The following is a 15,724-nucleotide window of genomic DNA, read 5'->3' as shown; positions in this document are numbered from 1 at the left end:
GTTGTAAGTAAGGCTAAAATGCTCACCATAGTGATAAAATTCTGGCTTAGACGACTTTGTCGCAATCTCTTTTAATAGTCTATCCTTTATTTGCTGAGGTTCCGTACGGGAATATACTTCTGTGGCAGGGTTCCAATAAATTGCTAAACCTTCCAAGTCTAGAATCTGTTGGGATAAGGAAATATTTATAATTCAAATATAAGGACATCTTCCTTGTTCTGCTTGAAAATAAACTTGATAGAATTGTTTGGGCTAAAATAACACAATATTTCAAGACAACAACTATAGTTAATAACGACATAGGTATTTGTAGAACTTTCAACCAACGAAAGTCATAATTATTACTTAAAACAAAAGTAATAACATAGTTTTAAGAACTACTCTCGAATTTTTTGTTTATAAATACCAAACATAATCGTTGCGACCTTACATAATACGACCAACCTTCAACTTTATCTTTTAAAGTTCCATAGAATATAAATGACTATAACAAAGGCAATACCTTGAAAATTTTGGTAAAGGCGTCAGTAATGACCGCTTTCTGCCAGTTTTCGTCAGTAGTTTGGACGGACAAGTTGTGCAGGGTGATCCCAAAAGAGAAGGGCGCTTTAGGATTCGTAATACCATCTTCATATCGTATATGTATATCTTTGATTTTCAACTGCACGTTCTTAACTATTTGCGTCGCCAACTTCTCGACAAACGTCTCATCGAGTTTAATTTGATCTAAAAATAAGAAAGTACAGATATTCGACATTGCATAGCAGAAGAAATTACATTGTGTTACATTCATAAAATTCGGCCGCACCCAACCTCGCGATTTAAGCCGAGGCCAGATCATACGGTGAACACATGAGCTGCATTAAAATATGTCGATTAATTCCTCCATTAAGATAAGCGTGACGTAAATCCTAACATTTTAATTAAACTAATTGTATCTTATTTTATTCGGTGCGGCGTAAATTGAGTATTCATATTACTTCAGATAATACTTTAAATCATATATCTCAATAAAATAAGGTGAACAAGAGAAGTTAATCTTAGGTGTATCAGGTCCTATCTACTTCATTAAATTTACAAAATATCTAGTTTCGAACACGAGTAAAATTTATAGAAAGGCCACTCCAAACATTAATTTTACCGAATAATTACATTTAATAAATTATGCTAAGCTAGCAACGTCTTTCGTTTATACTGTTTTACCAGCTATCCTTCACCTTAATTCATGTTTAACCTAAGTTAATATACCTTAGAAAAACAATATTACGTAGATGCTATTAGCTCTTTAAACATATTGTTTACGCTTAAACGATAACATTAACTAAGAGTAAGGACCTAAATTTTATATTCAGGTCGCCAATATACAACCTAGAAACACATATTTATATTCGGTTTTGCGAACTGTAATTGAATAAATTATAATTGAACAAAAGAACCTATAAAACCCGCGCTTTTACTCTGGATACTCATTGGCCAGACTATATCGGTGTAACTACCCAGTGAACAACGCGGAGTGGGGATGAGACCGAAGCCGGTCTCCTGTTTCTCTCACTCCCTCCACAGTTGTCGGCCATCATTAATGTTTAAAGAACCTATAAAACGGGCTGTAAAGTTACGTATGAAACTGTGACAATAATAATATCGGTTTACTTTTATTCCGTTATAATTTATTCCATTAGCACACGCGATAGCGAAAGGTACCTATTACTGTAGACTGATAATAAAATTGTATAAATGGCTATCAGTACCTTTTTGCGCCTCACTTTTCTTGGCTTCTTCGACCCTCGCCAGTTCAGCCTGCTTGGCAGCCAGCTCGATCCTCTCTTCCTTCTCGCGGTCATACTTAACTTCAGCACTAGGGTTGACAATCAAAAACAGACGTTCAACTGTTGCTTCCACTGATGCGCCATAGAGATTCTTCCAGGGAATTTTAAGTACCAGCTTTCCTGTGGAAACATTTTAGCGTAAACAACAAATGATTCATCAACACTTTTAGTATTGTTCTCGAGTCTAGCCGCTAAGCACTACTTATCTATAAATAATATTTTGAATGTCAAGCACCTTGCTGCAGGAAATATTTACTTTGTTATAAATTATAATTACGTCATACATTTAAACTGGCGTGATGACGGCATTGAGCTAGAAATACACATTTTTTGATAACCGCTTTTGATAGAGTATCATTTATTAATTAACTACAATACATTGTTATGTGCTATATTTACGATGAAAAACTCTTTATCTTGGCGCCAAAACAATTGATCGCTATGTTATCAATTAATGTATACAAATATTGCTTTTAGCTTATTTAGATAAGTAAGTACATAAGCGGGTTTTTTATTAGAGAAAGCCTGGTAATTTGATTGCAAAAACTGGCGTATTTTATTTTCTGTGTCTATGTGGCAGTTTATTGATCAATCTCTAGTTATTCTGTGCTCCTGTCCTGTAGACTAGAATACCGCTAGTGCTAGAGCCTACCGCTTCGGAATAGGCTACCTACAGATAATCGTATGCATATTAATAGAAACACAATTTTCATTGCTCCACTTAAGATCCAATAAGTAAGTGCCTATATTAATTAGGTTCCTTTTCCTACCTAAATAAATTACAATAAAACATGAAAAACGATTATAACAGCTCAAACTTCTGACATAAACCTCTAACCTTGTGACCTGCTTTTGTTTCAGACGCCTAGTGCCTACTAGGGAGTGCCCTGTTACAGGCTTATTTATAGCATTGCCTAACTTTTTTAGTCTTTAGGTCATGCATGAGGCATTATACAAATACAGTTAGTCATATGGCGTGTTATCAAAAATCCAAAGTTGTTATCACATTATTGCGCCGAATAATGGCTAAATGCATATTTTAATAAACCCTTTTCCAAATAAATAATTTAACCTTGAAATATTTATCAGGAATTGGTAGGTACCAATGCTACAACAATTTTATTAGTGAGTAAGTTATTTGGTCAACGCGATAAGTGCTAGGTTTAATGTATAGATTTTCCTGCATTTGGTATTATTTACCTGTAAGTGTAAAGTCTATGTTTATATGTAAGTATCACAGACAAGCTAATTTAGCATCGAATGCCGCAAATTTGCTTTACAAAACAAAGCCGTATGGACCACTTCTAGTCAGCGGCAATAAAGTATTTTTACTATACTATCGAGCAAAATCGACAAATTGAATTCAGCCGTAAAATCGCCGATCGCTAATAGTTAGTTGTATGGTAGCTCATCTGATTGGAGCTTTAGTAATTAGCGCATTTAGGTTGGTACTAAATGCGATAATTGCCTGTATTGTTTTTGAAGCAACTTTACTACTCAAACATTCTTTGGATGTCCAGTTTTATAGTAGGTAGGTACTTCTGTTTAAATGTTGATTTAATACGCGCTAAACACATGATACAGAAAATAAAGTGATGCTTAAGTTGGTATAAACACAATAAAGATAAGAATGAAAAAATATAATAAGGTGTTTTATCCAGTTTAGTAAATAGACTGATATAATGTGACAAAGACTGATGTTGCAAGCACGTTTATAGGTATGGGGCTTACCCATTATAGATTTTTTTTATAATCAAATTACTTACAGGGAATTTATGGAATCGGATCAACTAAAATCCTAAAGTCGATAATACGTCGATTACTAGTTGGTATCGGTGATCACCAGCGGTGTAACGTGCCACCGATCCTTCTATCCTCCACGACTATCTTGGCCGACCAGCCACACCAGTCACGGCTAGGCCGCTGAATGACAAGCTTTCGCTCGGTGGTATCGTGGGTGACCAAAACCTAGCTACCACTATAAACTTTTACGAAGTCGGTCAAAAAACGCTGGAACATGAAGATTCGTGACAAAAGAGGCGCACCGTAGGTTTTGCACACGCGCTATGAACGGTTGACACGGCCCTGCTTATGTAGTTATACGTAATTTCTAGTTTTTACCGCACTAGATAAATGAGTAAACGCAAAAGCACTGCAAAAATGGTTTTTTGTTAACGAAATATGTAGGTAAATATTGTGCATAATCCTCAACTCGGGACGAAACTAAACGTCAGCTACAGATTTAAAATTGGAACATTTTATACATGGGAATTGAACCAATGAAAATGTGGATCTTTGTTTGATCAAAGATCGATTTGCAGATCGAAATCTATAGCGGAAAGATTAGGTATCTGTAAGCAGTTATTTCAAGATTAAAGAATATATGTATTTGTTTCCTAGATAGAGGTACATGACCTGTATAATCAATAGATCTGATTTCTGATAATAGTAAAGTAAGTAATGTAGACAAAGCAAAATGTGCTTCCTTTGAATACTACGCATTACGCATGTCTTTGTTTTTGCCAACTGTTTGCTAAGAAATTGACAAAAGTATTTTGATATAACTAAGTGTTGCTTCTTCGCCGTATCCTAATGTTTTCCTAGAAGACACAATTATTACAAGCAGAAACTTGATGCTCGTATTATCCAACAGTTGTAAATGTATTACGTATAACTTATGAACAACTTTTTTGGTTACCAGTTCAAGGTTGCGTGCGGCTAGTGATAATCGTCAAAACACAGAATCATAATCATTATTAAAATTAGTCTTTTTATAACAATATGACCTCATTAATAAATTCATACGAAAAAATCTGAGTGGGAATAGTTTAACTGTCGTCCATACATAGGCAAGTACCTAGATTTAGATATTGTTTTCATACATAGATTTTACATAAAAAAAGAATTCGAATATTGTATCATTAATTCCATCTTTAAAATGAAACATTGTTTTATTTAGGAAAGTAATCCAAAATTTAATAATCCAGTAAGTGTAACAAACAAATGTAATGAAACCATATTTCCTCTATGTGAAATTGTGTACAAATATATTCTGTATATTATGTGGTTGAAGGTCACACCATTGACCTTGAGACATAGATGTTTCACAAACGGAATGGGACTGATTGGATGGGATGATGTCACCCAGACAAAAGGCTATGACTATGTAACAATTACAAAGAGGGATACCAGTTATCTTTGTAGCATGTTAATTGGTGACTGGCATGATAACCTTGCTCATTTAGGTAGGCTGGCCAATAACCCTACTAATTATAGATCACTAACTAGCTACTATAGTTGTCAGAGAATTTATTCCATTGAGTTTTTAATTAAAAATCTAATTAAAGTGATGTAGCTCATACCTTTGCTAAAGACGGTTTTTCACTGACTTTTCCCAATTTAATAGAATAGTTTGGATACTTTCCAACTAGTCAAATTCAATACCTATTATGAACCATAAAAAAAAAACAGTTTTCTTAGAATTTTGTATGAGATTCTGTGTGGTAAAGTATTTTTTTTACCAAGCAAAGTACACAATTGTGAATTTGCCATAATTTAGGACAGGTGGCAATATTATTAAATGTGGTTTTTATGTGTTTTTTTTTTTTATATTTAGATCATAACCTCTGGATAGCCACTATCTATCAAATCAAATCATTAAATATACTTGTTAATCATCTACCAGTCAAATAACAAAATTATTAGGTACTTAAATAATAAATATGTGAACCTTTAATGTGTACATTAATTAAATTAACACAACAATTTACAGTATCTTTTCAAGTGTCTAATAGCAAAATCGAGTTGTACATAAATTGCAGAGCATAACTAACTGAAGATTAGATAAAAGCGTTGAAGCTATTGTTTGCCATCCAACCAATATCTCGTCTGGTGTAATGGAAAAATTGATTGAGTTCGTTCATTCCTACTACATACCTAACTATGATGTGTTTATTTTAAGTAATTTTACTAATAAAATGCTGGTACACAAATGAATAAGCAAGTTATAATGCACCAAATGAATATTAATCATAAATTGAATTTTATAAACAAAGAAATTTTAGGCAAAAACCTTTATGTTCTTTGGTAACATCAATGTTAGAATGTTATTTTAATTTGTTTCGAAAAGTAGATTTATTATTTTATATAGTTTATTACTCTTACAAGTGACCTATATTGATAAACAATTCTTCATGTGTCCCTGACCTGAATTTATTCAGTAAATAAGTATAGTTACTGCAAGGTTAATTTTATTTTGTTTAATACATTTAACTATGAGAGTAAAAAAAAATATTTAGCAACCACTACTTTTTATTCTTGTAATTAATTTATATAAACACATGTATAAATAAAAATCATCTTAAGCTCAATCTGTTTGAAATGAGTTTAATAGTGTTTTTATGTGCAATAAAAATCCTATTGGATTGACTCACCCAAGTGTCCATAAACCGTCTGCACAGGAATATTGAGTTCTTCCAAGGCATTCTGTTTAAGTATTAGGTTTTCAAGCACGACATCGCCTGCAAAACATTTATATGAGACATAAATAACCGCATTCAAAGTAGCTCGGCAACTATGACATCACCTTGCTGCAAAAACTTACCGCCCCAAATTCCCAGCTTCAGCTGAGACCTGTTCAGGTTCTCCACATAGCTCCCCAGGAATCTGTTCAGCACGTCCACCACAATCGATTCGAACACCATGGTGAACTATGATTTCTTATTTACAACAGAACATTAAAATTTTCGTCACTTCTGTCATGGTCAGATACAACACATTATTCTTTAATTTTAATCCATATACTTTAATATATGATAATATACAGAAACTGTTAAATAAAAATAAAAGTCGATATCATTACGCGCGATAAACTGATTTGAAAAATTAAAAGTATTTTCATCAAAGTTCAACCCAGACAGACCACAGCGCAAAATATCAATGTTGCCAGACCGAAACAGTTCTTCCCGTATTATTATTTATCTGTATTTTACCAATCCTTTTATATTTTTAGATGTAGTAAAATATTGTTAAGGATCCACTGTATTTTAAAATAACTAACCCCTTTAACTGGTTTAAAAAAGTATTAGAGTTGAATGAAGAGCTTCTTAAAAAAGATTATGTTTCCCAATAACAAAAGTAAGCAAGTAAGTTTCTAATATTAAAATTAAAACACTACCAATAAATCTTGGAAAATAATGACTAGTAACATTTAAGCTTATGTCAAAGTCACCTTGTCAAACTAAGGCGTTCGGATACGCAAACTAAAAATTCGCTTATAATCGACTAAATATTTCAAGTGTAATGTTTTTAGTACCTATTTTAACAGGACAGGACAAACTTGACGCATTATTATGATTATGGATTGCCCATAGAAAGATATGCGCAGTGCGCAGAAAAGAGTGGAAGGCGGGTAAGGAGTAGGGCAAAGAATAAGGAAGAGTAGGGAGGCCTTTGCTCTGCAGTGGGACGAACAAAATTAAAAAAAGTAAAATATTATTAAGTATGTACACTAATAACTGAAATGTCCATTTCATAACGAAAATAGATAAACACTAACACATTTGACACGTTTAATTTGTATAATAAGTAAATAATTAAGTTAAATTTGAATTTGCAACTACTCAAACAAGAAGAAAAAATAAGGACAGTTTTCCTTTCTTCTTTGGTCCATTAATTATAACGGACGTATATTATTGCTTATGAATTTAGCATGACTTGAAACTAGCAGAGTTCCTCGTCAAACACTTACGTGTGTAAGCCGATAACATATCTCACGAAAATTATAATAAAAATGTACTCATTACTGGATTTAGCCCAATTTTGATGTAGCTAGTCTATCGGTATGCTTTTGATAATTCGTAGTTATTTTTGGAAACGTAAATAGGGTATCGTAAATAAAATTACCATTTAGACGGGAAAACTTTATTGGCCTTTATTGTAACAATAGTACTAGAGCAAAGTTAACAACTGCAAGAATTGTAATATGGAATGCTTCACTTGTTAAATAGTATATTACTATAGTCTGATTGCTTTTGAGCTAAGGGCTGAATCTATTTGATCAAGAACTATTATATTATCGAGAGAAAAAGATTTTTTATTACAAGTTACGAGTATACATCATTAAATACATTTAAATCCTAAAGAATTGCCCATATAAAATATATATTTCACTTGCTATACAACAGCCATATCATCACCAGTTATTTTATACATCACAATATAATATATTTGGGGCAAAAAGATACAATTCGTAAATTATATGCCTCTGTCGAAATTTGTCATACCTATCAAATTATATTACTTATTTAACATCATTACAATATATAATTTATATAGAAAAGAATAATGATCAAAGTGTCATACATAGCTACTGGTATAATATTTTTTTTACGTCCACTTATTCTATAATCATATTATATATTTCTGATCAGCCTCTATAAAAGAAGAATTTATGGACTACAAGCTGTAGGACCTTTGTTCTAGCAAACTATTATTAAGGAAGCATAGTTGATTAAGGTAGTTTTCTAAGATAGCTTTCATACATAAATAAATTTAATATGGCATCTGTATAAGAAATAGCTCAGACAGACATTAATAATATAAAGAGAATTTATATATAAAATATAAGTTTTTAATAACATCCTGTATAGAAAATAAAATACAATACAATAAAATAAAAAGATAGCCAATAACTACCCTATTGTTAGATAGGTAACAATACTAATGATATTTATTGTAATTGTAAAATAATATCTTCAAATTATTCGAGACATCATCAACATACAAGTCATTTCTTTGCAAATAAAATATAAAAAATCTACAAAAATTATGCTTAGCTATTATTTGAAACAATTAATCCTTATGTTACCAACGATTACAGGTAGGTATATTAAAGAAATATTGAAAGATTAATCAAAACTCTATAATAACTTGTATGTCTTTTGGAAGTAATCAAGTTCTTTTTACCATCTCTCTCAGCTCTATCCCACCATCTTTATCTTAAATGTATTAATTATATATTTTAAATATATAATTTGTATTATGCTTCAACCATTTACAGACTAGGTGAAAGGTATAACAATGTACACGCTATATTTTCTAAAAGAAAATAAGTATAAAACGATGGTATATGTAGCAAAGCAACATACTTCACTAGTTTACATATATAATACCTTCCCTTTACAAAAATATTCATTCCTGTCATTTCAATTTGCAATGGCAACAAGCATACAATTTGATTATATGTTTACAGTATCACTTAATCATAATAATATTGAATTATAATAGAACAATTAAACAGTATTTTTATTTGCTTACACCATTTACGGCGATACCATTTTCAATGACTGTTTTTTCATCAGCTATACTTAAAGAAGACACTGATATATCGTCTTCATCTGTAAAAAATAAAGGCCTCAGATTACAAGACAGAAAAAAATCAGCATATAATTTTTTTTAGAGGCAATCATTGACTTAGGGCATTTTTTGATATCAACAGTACCAATATCTAAAAGTTTGTTACTTAAACGAAATTTTCAAAGTAATCACCAGTTAAGATTATCAAGCCTTATCAAAAATTAACTGAACTCACCTGAGCTCACATCAGACTGGTTTCGTGGGCTCAACCGACATCCCTTTGATAAGTAGTTCTTGAGTTTTCCAAGAGATGCCAAAATTAATCTGCAATAAAATCAAACATGAAATAATAAAATATGTGTACACAAATAATCAGATCCAAAAAAATCTTAAGGAAAATCTGATGGCTCAGTTGCATCAAACATAGGTACACTGTTGCAGAAAAAAACTTATTAATTAACAGTTTAATAATTACGAATTAAATTTAAGATCAACTTACCCTAAGAATGGTGGGCTAGGTGACAATGGTCGTGATAAATATTCCGGATGGAACTGCACTGTGACATAGTAAGGGTGATTGTCAACAACTGCTACCTCCATTCGAGTCTTTGTCTCATCTTTGCCTACAAAACGGAGACCAGCAGCTTCTAGACGTTCTATGTACTCTGGGTTTACTTCATACCGATGTCTGTGACGTTCTTCTATTACATCTTTCTTGTACAGTTGGGCTGTGAAATTGAGTATTGTAGTGGTAAAGGTTTTATTATGCATACTGAATACTCAAATGTTGATGATTAATTAGCGGCCAACGTGGGGCCACCATTCTAAAGTAGTAGAAATAGACTAATATATCCAGCAGTGGATGTCTTGTCGATAACATTAATATATGTACGTAACGAAACACGAACATACTGTAAAAACACTCGTAAAAAATAAAATTGTGGGATGCTTACTTATAACACTGGGTTCCAAATAAGTCTTCCTTTTTCCTAGCCTCATGGTACCACCTAAATTTCCAGGATGATGTTCAGGCATGTCTATTACTAGTTTGTCCTCACAATTGGGATCAACCTCAGTGGTGTTAGCACCCTTCAGTCCTAAAACATTTCTAGCGAATTCTATTACAGAGGCTTGTAGACCAAGACAGATGCCAAGCATCGGCTTTTGTGTTTCACGGCACCATTGACAAGCTTCGATTTTGCCTTCCATGCCCCTCTGGCCAAATCCACCGGGAACTATGACACCACTGAAAGTAATTAAGGAAATTATTTATTGTACAATTTTTTTTTCTGCTTAATCTACTTCTACATACATATTACGAAAATTATATTAAAATGCAATTTAGCCTATACTTACTCGCTCTTGCATAGATTTTGCCATGCTTTGTGGTAACTAACAGGATCATCAATCTTAGTCTGTCGTTCCAAGTTCACAGCTTCAATGTATGTCAGGTTCAGCTTACTGCCTGATGCTATGCAGGCATGCTGCAGAGCTTTTGTGACACTTGCGTAACTGTCCTCCAACTTTGTGTATTTGCCTACTAAAGCTATGTTCACTTCTTTGCGAAGATTGTCCACACGTTTAGCTAGATTGTGCCATTTCCGCATAAACCTGAAATTAATAAGTTCATAATCAAATTAATTGAATGGTTTTGAATGGTATTAATGAATAAGCCACAATGTAGTAACATACTACAATTTTGGCTAATAAAGATAAATTGAGAATAAATATTAAGTATGTCATGTACTTTAGACCAGTTTTATCTAAGAATATAACGAGTATTTTCACAAAAAACAAAACGGCAATAGTTATGTTAATTTGACCCCTTATTTAAATTAAAAGAAGCCGGTTTTCCGATGTAACCACCGTTTTTTTATTAGAGCATATTATGTAGATAATATCTAGTAAAGTGCTCATTAATTTGCAAAATTGTGATTTATCAATATCTAGTCATAAGAAATACGTATTAGACTATGATTAGTCTAATTCAAATATTCAGACTCATTAACCAATTTTCATTATAGATATAGGACTTTAGATATTTATATATTTTTTATATTACCTAGAATCAGTTTTAATTTTAATCCATAATAAAGCAGCAGGAATTTTTGTAACTACTAAAATATCCATCGCAGGAAAATATGATTACTTAATCATAATCTTTACAAGTATTAAGAGAACTGCGCAAATTGATTTCATTACCGCAGTCGCGTGACGAAGTTAGTAAGAATTTTAAAATACATTTTGTTTACTTACTTTCCTGGTCGTGGCATGGAAATATTCAGTTGAAGCCTTTCATTTAAATATTGCACTACTCCTTGGGCTTCCATTAGAAGGGGTACGTGATACACGGAGCTCAAGTCATGAATGCATATTACCTGTAAGCAAATTAGAAAAAATAATTAAACAATTTGTGATAAAAACAATCTGTAAATTGTCGAGTGGTTGAAGATTCGACCCAACTAAATGAGAACCACGCTATGTCGTCATGCCGTGCTTTTCCTCCTTTCCTTTCGTCTTTTTATGGACATAACAATTTTTTCTACAAGTCATACGACATTTACACCTTACGTTTTTTAAAGTACCGTAAGATTGAGAAAATCATATTTTAGAGCAACAATGCGAAAAGGTCAACGTTCGGACAGATGTCGTCAAAAATTGCAGGTTACATATTGAAGTAGTAAGTAGTGTCCAATAAGTTTATTGCACTTGGCGCTTACTAAACTTGTTGTTTACAGTCTCTAATACACTAGTGACTAGAATATTTATTAATATGTATGCTAGGATATAAGTCTATACCAACTTGAAATTTCCGCTTTTTTGATCTCATTCGAAAACTAGTTTTATTTAAACGCAGCTTTCACTGTTGCTAGGTCGGTCATTCGAATAATATTCAGTCTGCAGTATTAGTATTAATTATGAGATGATAAAACTTGATGACCCTATTTACTGGAGAGTTTACTAACTCCGAATTTTATCTATAATGAATACAATTTCAAGAAACTTGCTGTCATAATTATTCTATTTATATAATTAACTATTCAATTACTCACGGTAAGCTATATACTTACTTTAGATCGAATAGCAGTAAAGGTAAATACCTAGTACTATCTCTGATCTTATTAGTTGCATGTAAGTACTTAGTGATGCTCTATCTGATAGAGTCTATCAGATATCAATAACACTGTTACGCAACCCTCTTACTCACATTATTATTGTTTACTGTTTTATATGCGTAGGTGAATGCTCCATGGTAGCCCGCGAAATTTAAATTTTCTAAGTGTTGCAATTTATCGTTCAATATTCCGACATCGATAATACTCATACTATGATGATAAAATATATCTAACTATTTCGCGGCAGTGAAATGTGTGTTTACACAACAATAGTTGTTAAAACTATTTACATATCTCCACAATTTAGTGAAGTTTTACATTTTACAATGGTATATAAAATGGTATTTTAGTAAAAACTTGATGTTGTAGAACTCCTTTAAGTAACAGTTATGTTGATGGTTTTAACTAGTTTAATATTATTTTATCTACATACTATCCAATATTGAGCTGTCGCAAAAACATAAACATAACGAAAATATACATTTCGCAGGCTATCAAATATTCACCTTAAAAGTATATAAACACTGCGGTTCTATATTTTGTGAATAAATAAAATAGAGAGGTGTAGGTCGAAAACTAACATGGGAAATGTGTTATGTACGTTTTATATAAAGGTGCATAAACAAAGTACGCATTTAGTGTGTAAATGCATTCTGTCACTTGTGCATTTGCACTACATTATCATATCTCTTACGCAGTTGGCTGATCACCCTGGAGACATTTTCCGATTAACGGGTGTGTCATGTCATAGTATAAGATACCAAGTTATCGTTGATAAAAACATTGATCCCTATCGGAAACACCTTGTTTTAAGGAAATCTATATCATATCTTTTTAAAAACCTTGGATGTTGTTCTTGTTAAATGCATTTCTGAGAAATTGAAATGTGCAGAGAGTATTGAGGAAAGAACGATTCGGGAAGTTCCGTTAACAATTACATTTCGCCGCTTCGTTTATAAACCTGCAGGTGATGTGTTTTTACAATAGCTCTTATTACATTCAAAATCATTTAGCAGTGATGTATCTGATTTAACGAAAAGGTTGATAGAATAAAACAAATATTATGAATTTATTGCGGTTTCGTATTCGTGCCGATGTTCTGTATATCCATTGGCACTTTATATCAGTGTCTGTTTCAAGCAGGGGTAGACAGACTGCTATTGTTAATAAAAATTAACTACCATATTTATCAAGTCTACTAAATTATTATCGACATAATTTTTGCGTTTTCAGTCGCCAAGTAAATAGTTATCGTTATCGGCGCGTCGTCACTTTACACCTACTTCCGTGAGTCGGAATGGGGACATAAAGCATTGACCTGTTCTTAATCTAACCCTAGTAACTAAGTCGCAAATGTTTTTATTTCTATCACAAGCTGCAATTACAATTCTACGAAGTCTTAAACTGGATTTAGGCCCTTGTTCTAAAATACAATCCTTTTTTTTTATAAAACAAAGAACAGAAAATATTAGCATGTTATTTTCACCAGAATTTATAAATTTTAAGTTTCTGGCACAAAAATAAAATGCATAAATTGTACCCACCACAAATTACGCGAATTCTACTTAAGTACTTATCGCTCATACCTAGTGCGTAATTCACGGTATAACATGTACAATGTACATAAATTAATTTTATCCTACTTGACAAACAGTATTGTTTTGAATTACTTTTCTTAGAATTTTTACCCTGATAATAGTAGTTAATAATAAGAGAGGAAAAAAAATTACTATAGGTAAAAATGTGGTAAACCAATGAATGAATTACAATAACAAGTTTATTAAAACGTTGTTTTAAGACAGTTTTAAGATATAAAACAAAATACTTTTCAAAGCTTACCTGTTCTGGTCCCACATGACAGAAATTAGATATCTTCTCTTTGACTCCTTGATTGATAGGTTTCTCTGATCGGCACAATATCAAGTCTGGTGATAAGCCCAAACCACGTAATTCTCTGACTGAAGACTGTGTGGGTTTTGTCTTAGGTTCTCCAGTTGATTTTGGCTAAAAATGTAAGAAAAAGATATTAATTTATTAGCTATTTGATTTCACTTTACATAATTTCTTTTTAAAAACAGTTAGGCAGCTTTATGTTAACTAAAGAAAATACAGTTTTAGAGCAGAAAATTTGATTTCACACTTATTTATTTATAACAGTTAAGAGGAACCAACAGCTATAACAAATGAGTATAACAATGCAAAATAATAACATGAAGCCAATTATAAGTTCCATAGGACAGAAACAAAAGAGCAATAGGCTCTTGCATATGCTTAAACTGATGCCCATTTGAGCAGACTTGAGACAAAGCCCCTACATCCATGTAACTATGGAAGTATTAAAGTATTATTGCTGCCTATTACCATGTTTCGCTTCATGTTATGTATGAAATAAATGTAAGTCTACCTTTCATTCTAGAATAGAATTCTAATTAGCATAATTTTTTTGCAAGTACTTACCATGGGAATCAAAGACACATGTGCACAACAGAAGTTCTCCCTCTTGACTCTGAATTGGAATTGTCTAAATGCTTCAACAAATGACATTCCTTCAATATCACCTATAGTTCCACCAAGTTCCACTATGCAGACCCTTGGCGGAGCATTGTCTGGTGTCACTGGTATATGGGCTACTCTTTGCACCCATTCTTGAATGGCATCAGTTATATGTGGAATGACTAAAAAATAATAATTGACATTGATACAAAAAGGTGATGCATAGAGTTTTGGACACAATAAAGTTAGACTGTTTAATAAAGAGTGGATATAGGCAAATATAACACATCATTAATACTTGAATTTTTTTTTTCTAATTGAAATATCTTGTATAGTTACCCTGAACAGTTTTCCCAAGATAGTCTCCTCGTCTTTCACGCTCAATAACCTGCTGGTATATTTTGCCAGTTGTTATATTATTGTCTCTATGCAGTGTTATATCCAAGAAGCGCTCATAGTTGCCAAGATCAAGGTCAACTTCACCACCGTCATCGAGCACGTAAACTTCACCTAGAGAATAAAAATAGACCATGCAATTAATGCAACACGCGGATGAAAAACAATAAATTAAGGTTAATACGCTTTATCAGCTGTTCCACTTACCGTGCTCATAGGGAGAGAACGTTCCTGCATCGATATTAATGTACGGATCAATTTTTATTGAAGTCACATCGATACCACAGCTTTTTAAAATTGTGCCAAAAGAACTTGCAATCACACCTTTTCCAACACCACTTATAACTCCACCGGTAACCAAAATATATTTCATATCCGGCATCGTGTTATTTTTAAATATATTTATGCTGACAATTTACTTTCTGTACATTCAGTATTTTTTATTGCATTTAAACACGTTAGACCAAATTTTTTGAAACGTCAATCACACGTGCTTCAATCTCAAACGCAGCGCGCCATTTGCAATTTTTCCAATAA

At 32.3% G+C, this 15,724-nt stretch overlaps 2 protein-coding genes across 2 annotated transcripts in view; both read right to left on the bottom strand.

Annotated features, from left to right (window-relative positions):
• Positions 1-6,773, bottom strand: part of LOC118268319 (intermembrane lipid transfer protein Vps13) — a 35,975-nt gene extending 29,202 nt beyond the window's left edge. Inside the window, exons 1-5 of the mRNA XM_050706220.1 lie at positions 6,430-6,773; positions 6,260-6,346; positions 1,749-1,946; positions 503-726; positions 27-165 (exon numbers count right to left, since the gene is read on the bottom strand). Coding sequence (XP_050562177.1) covers positions 27-165; positions 503-726; positions 1,749-1,946; positions 6,260-6,346; positions 6,430-6,529 — 748 coding nt within the window. The 5' untranslated portion in view covers positions 6,530-6,773. The remainder of the gene's footprint in view (positions 1-26; positions 166-502; positions 727-1,748; positions 1,947-6,259; positions 6,347-6,429) is intronic.
• A 959-nt stretch (positions 6,774-7,732) lies between these two features.
• On the bottom strand, positions 7,733-15,717 carry LOC118268321 (CTP synthase). Its single transcript, XM_035582766.2, has 10 exons — positions 15,395-15,717; positions 15,131-15,301; positions 14,756-14,973; positions 14,138-14,302; positions 11,439-11,560; positions 10,539-10,793; positions 10,136-10,428; positions 9,682-9,910; positions 9,418-9,506; positions 7,733-9,223 (listed from the first exon to the last, which is right to left on the bottom strand). The coding sequence occupies exons 1-10, from the start codon at positions 15,567-15,569 to the stop codon at positions 9,132-9,134; spliced, it is 1,809 nt and encodes a 602-aa protein (XP_035438659.1). The 5' UTR covers positions 15,570-15,717; the 3' UTR covers positions 7,733-9,131.
• Positions 15,718-15,724: the final 7 nt, after the last annotated feature.

The sequence above is a fragment of the Spodoptera frugiperda genome, chromosome 29, assembly GCF_023101765.2.
Source record: "Spodoptera frugiperda isolate SF20-4 chromosome 29, AGI-APGP_CSIRO_Sfru_2.0, whole genome shotgun sequence".
Taxonomy (NCBI): domain Eukaryota; kingdom Metazoa; phylum Arthropoda; class Insecta; order Lepidoptera; family Noctuidae; genus Spodoptera; species Spodoptera frugiperda.
The sequence above is the reverse complement of the archived record's forward strand: the minus strand, read 5'-3'. Positions and strand labels throughout refer to the sequence as shown.

What these genes read in the sequence shown, in the direction of transcription:
- LOC118268321 (XM_035582766.2), bottom strand. Translation starts at nt 15,569, where the DNA reads ATGCCGGATATGAAATATATTTTGGTTACCGGTGGAGTTATAAGTGGT. An exon ending in TCTTGGGAAAACTGTTCAGG is followed by an intron (nt 14,974 to 15,130) that starts GTAACTATACAA and finishes ATTATTTTTTAG; the next exon opens with TCATTCCACATATAACTGAT. An exon ending in ATGTGTCTTTGATTCCCATG is followed by an intron (nt 14,303 to 14,755) that starts GTAAGTACTTGC and finishes TTACATTTTTAG; the next exon opens with CCAAAATCAACTGGAGAACC.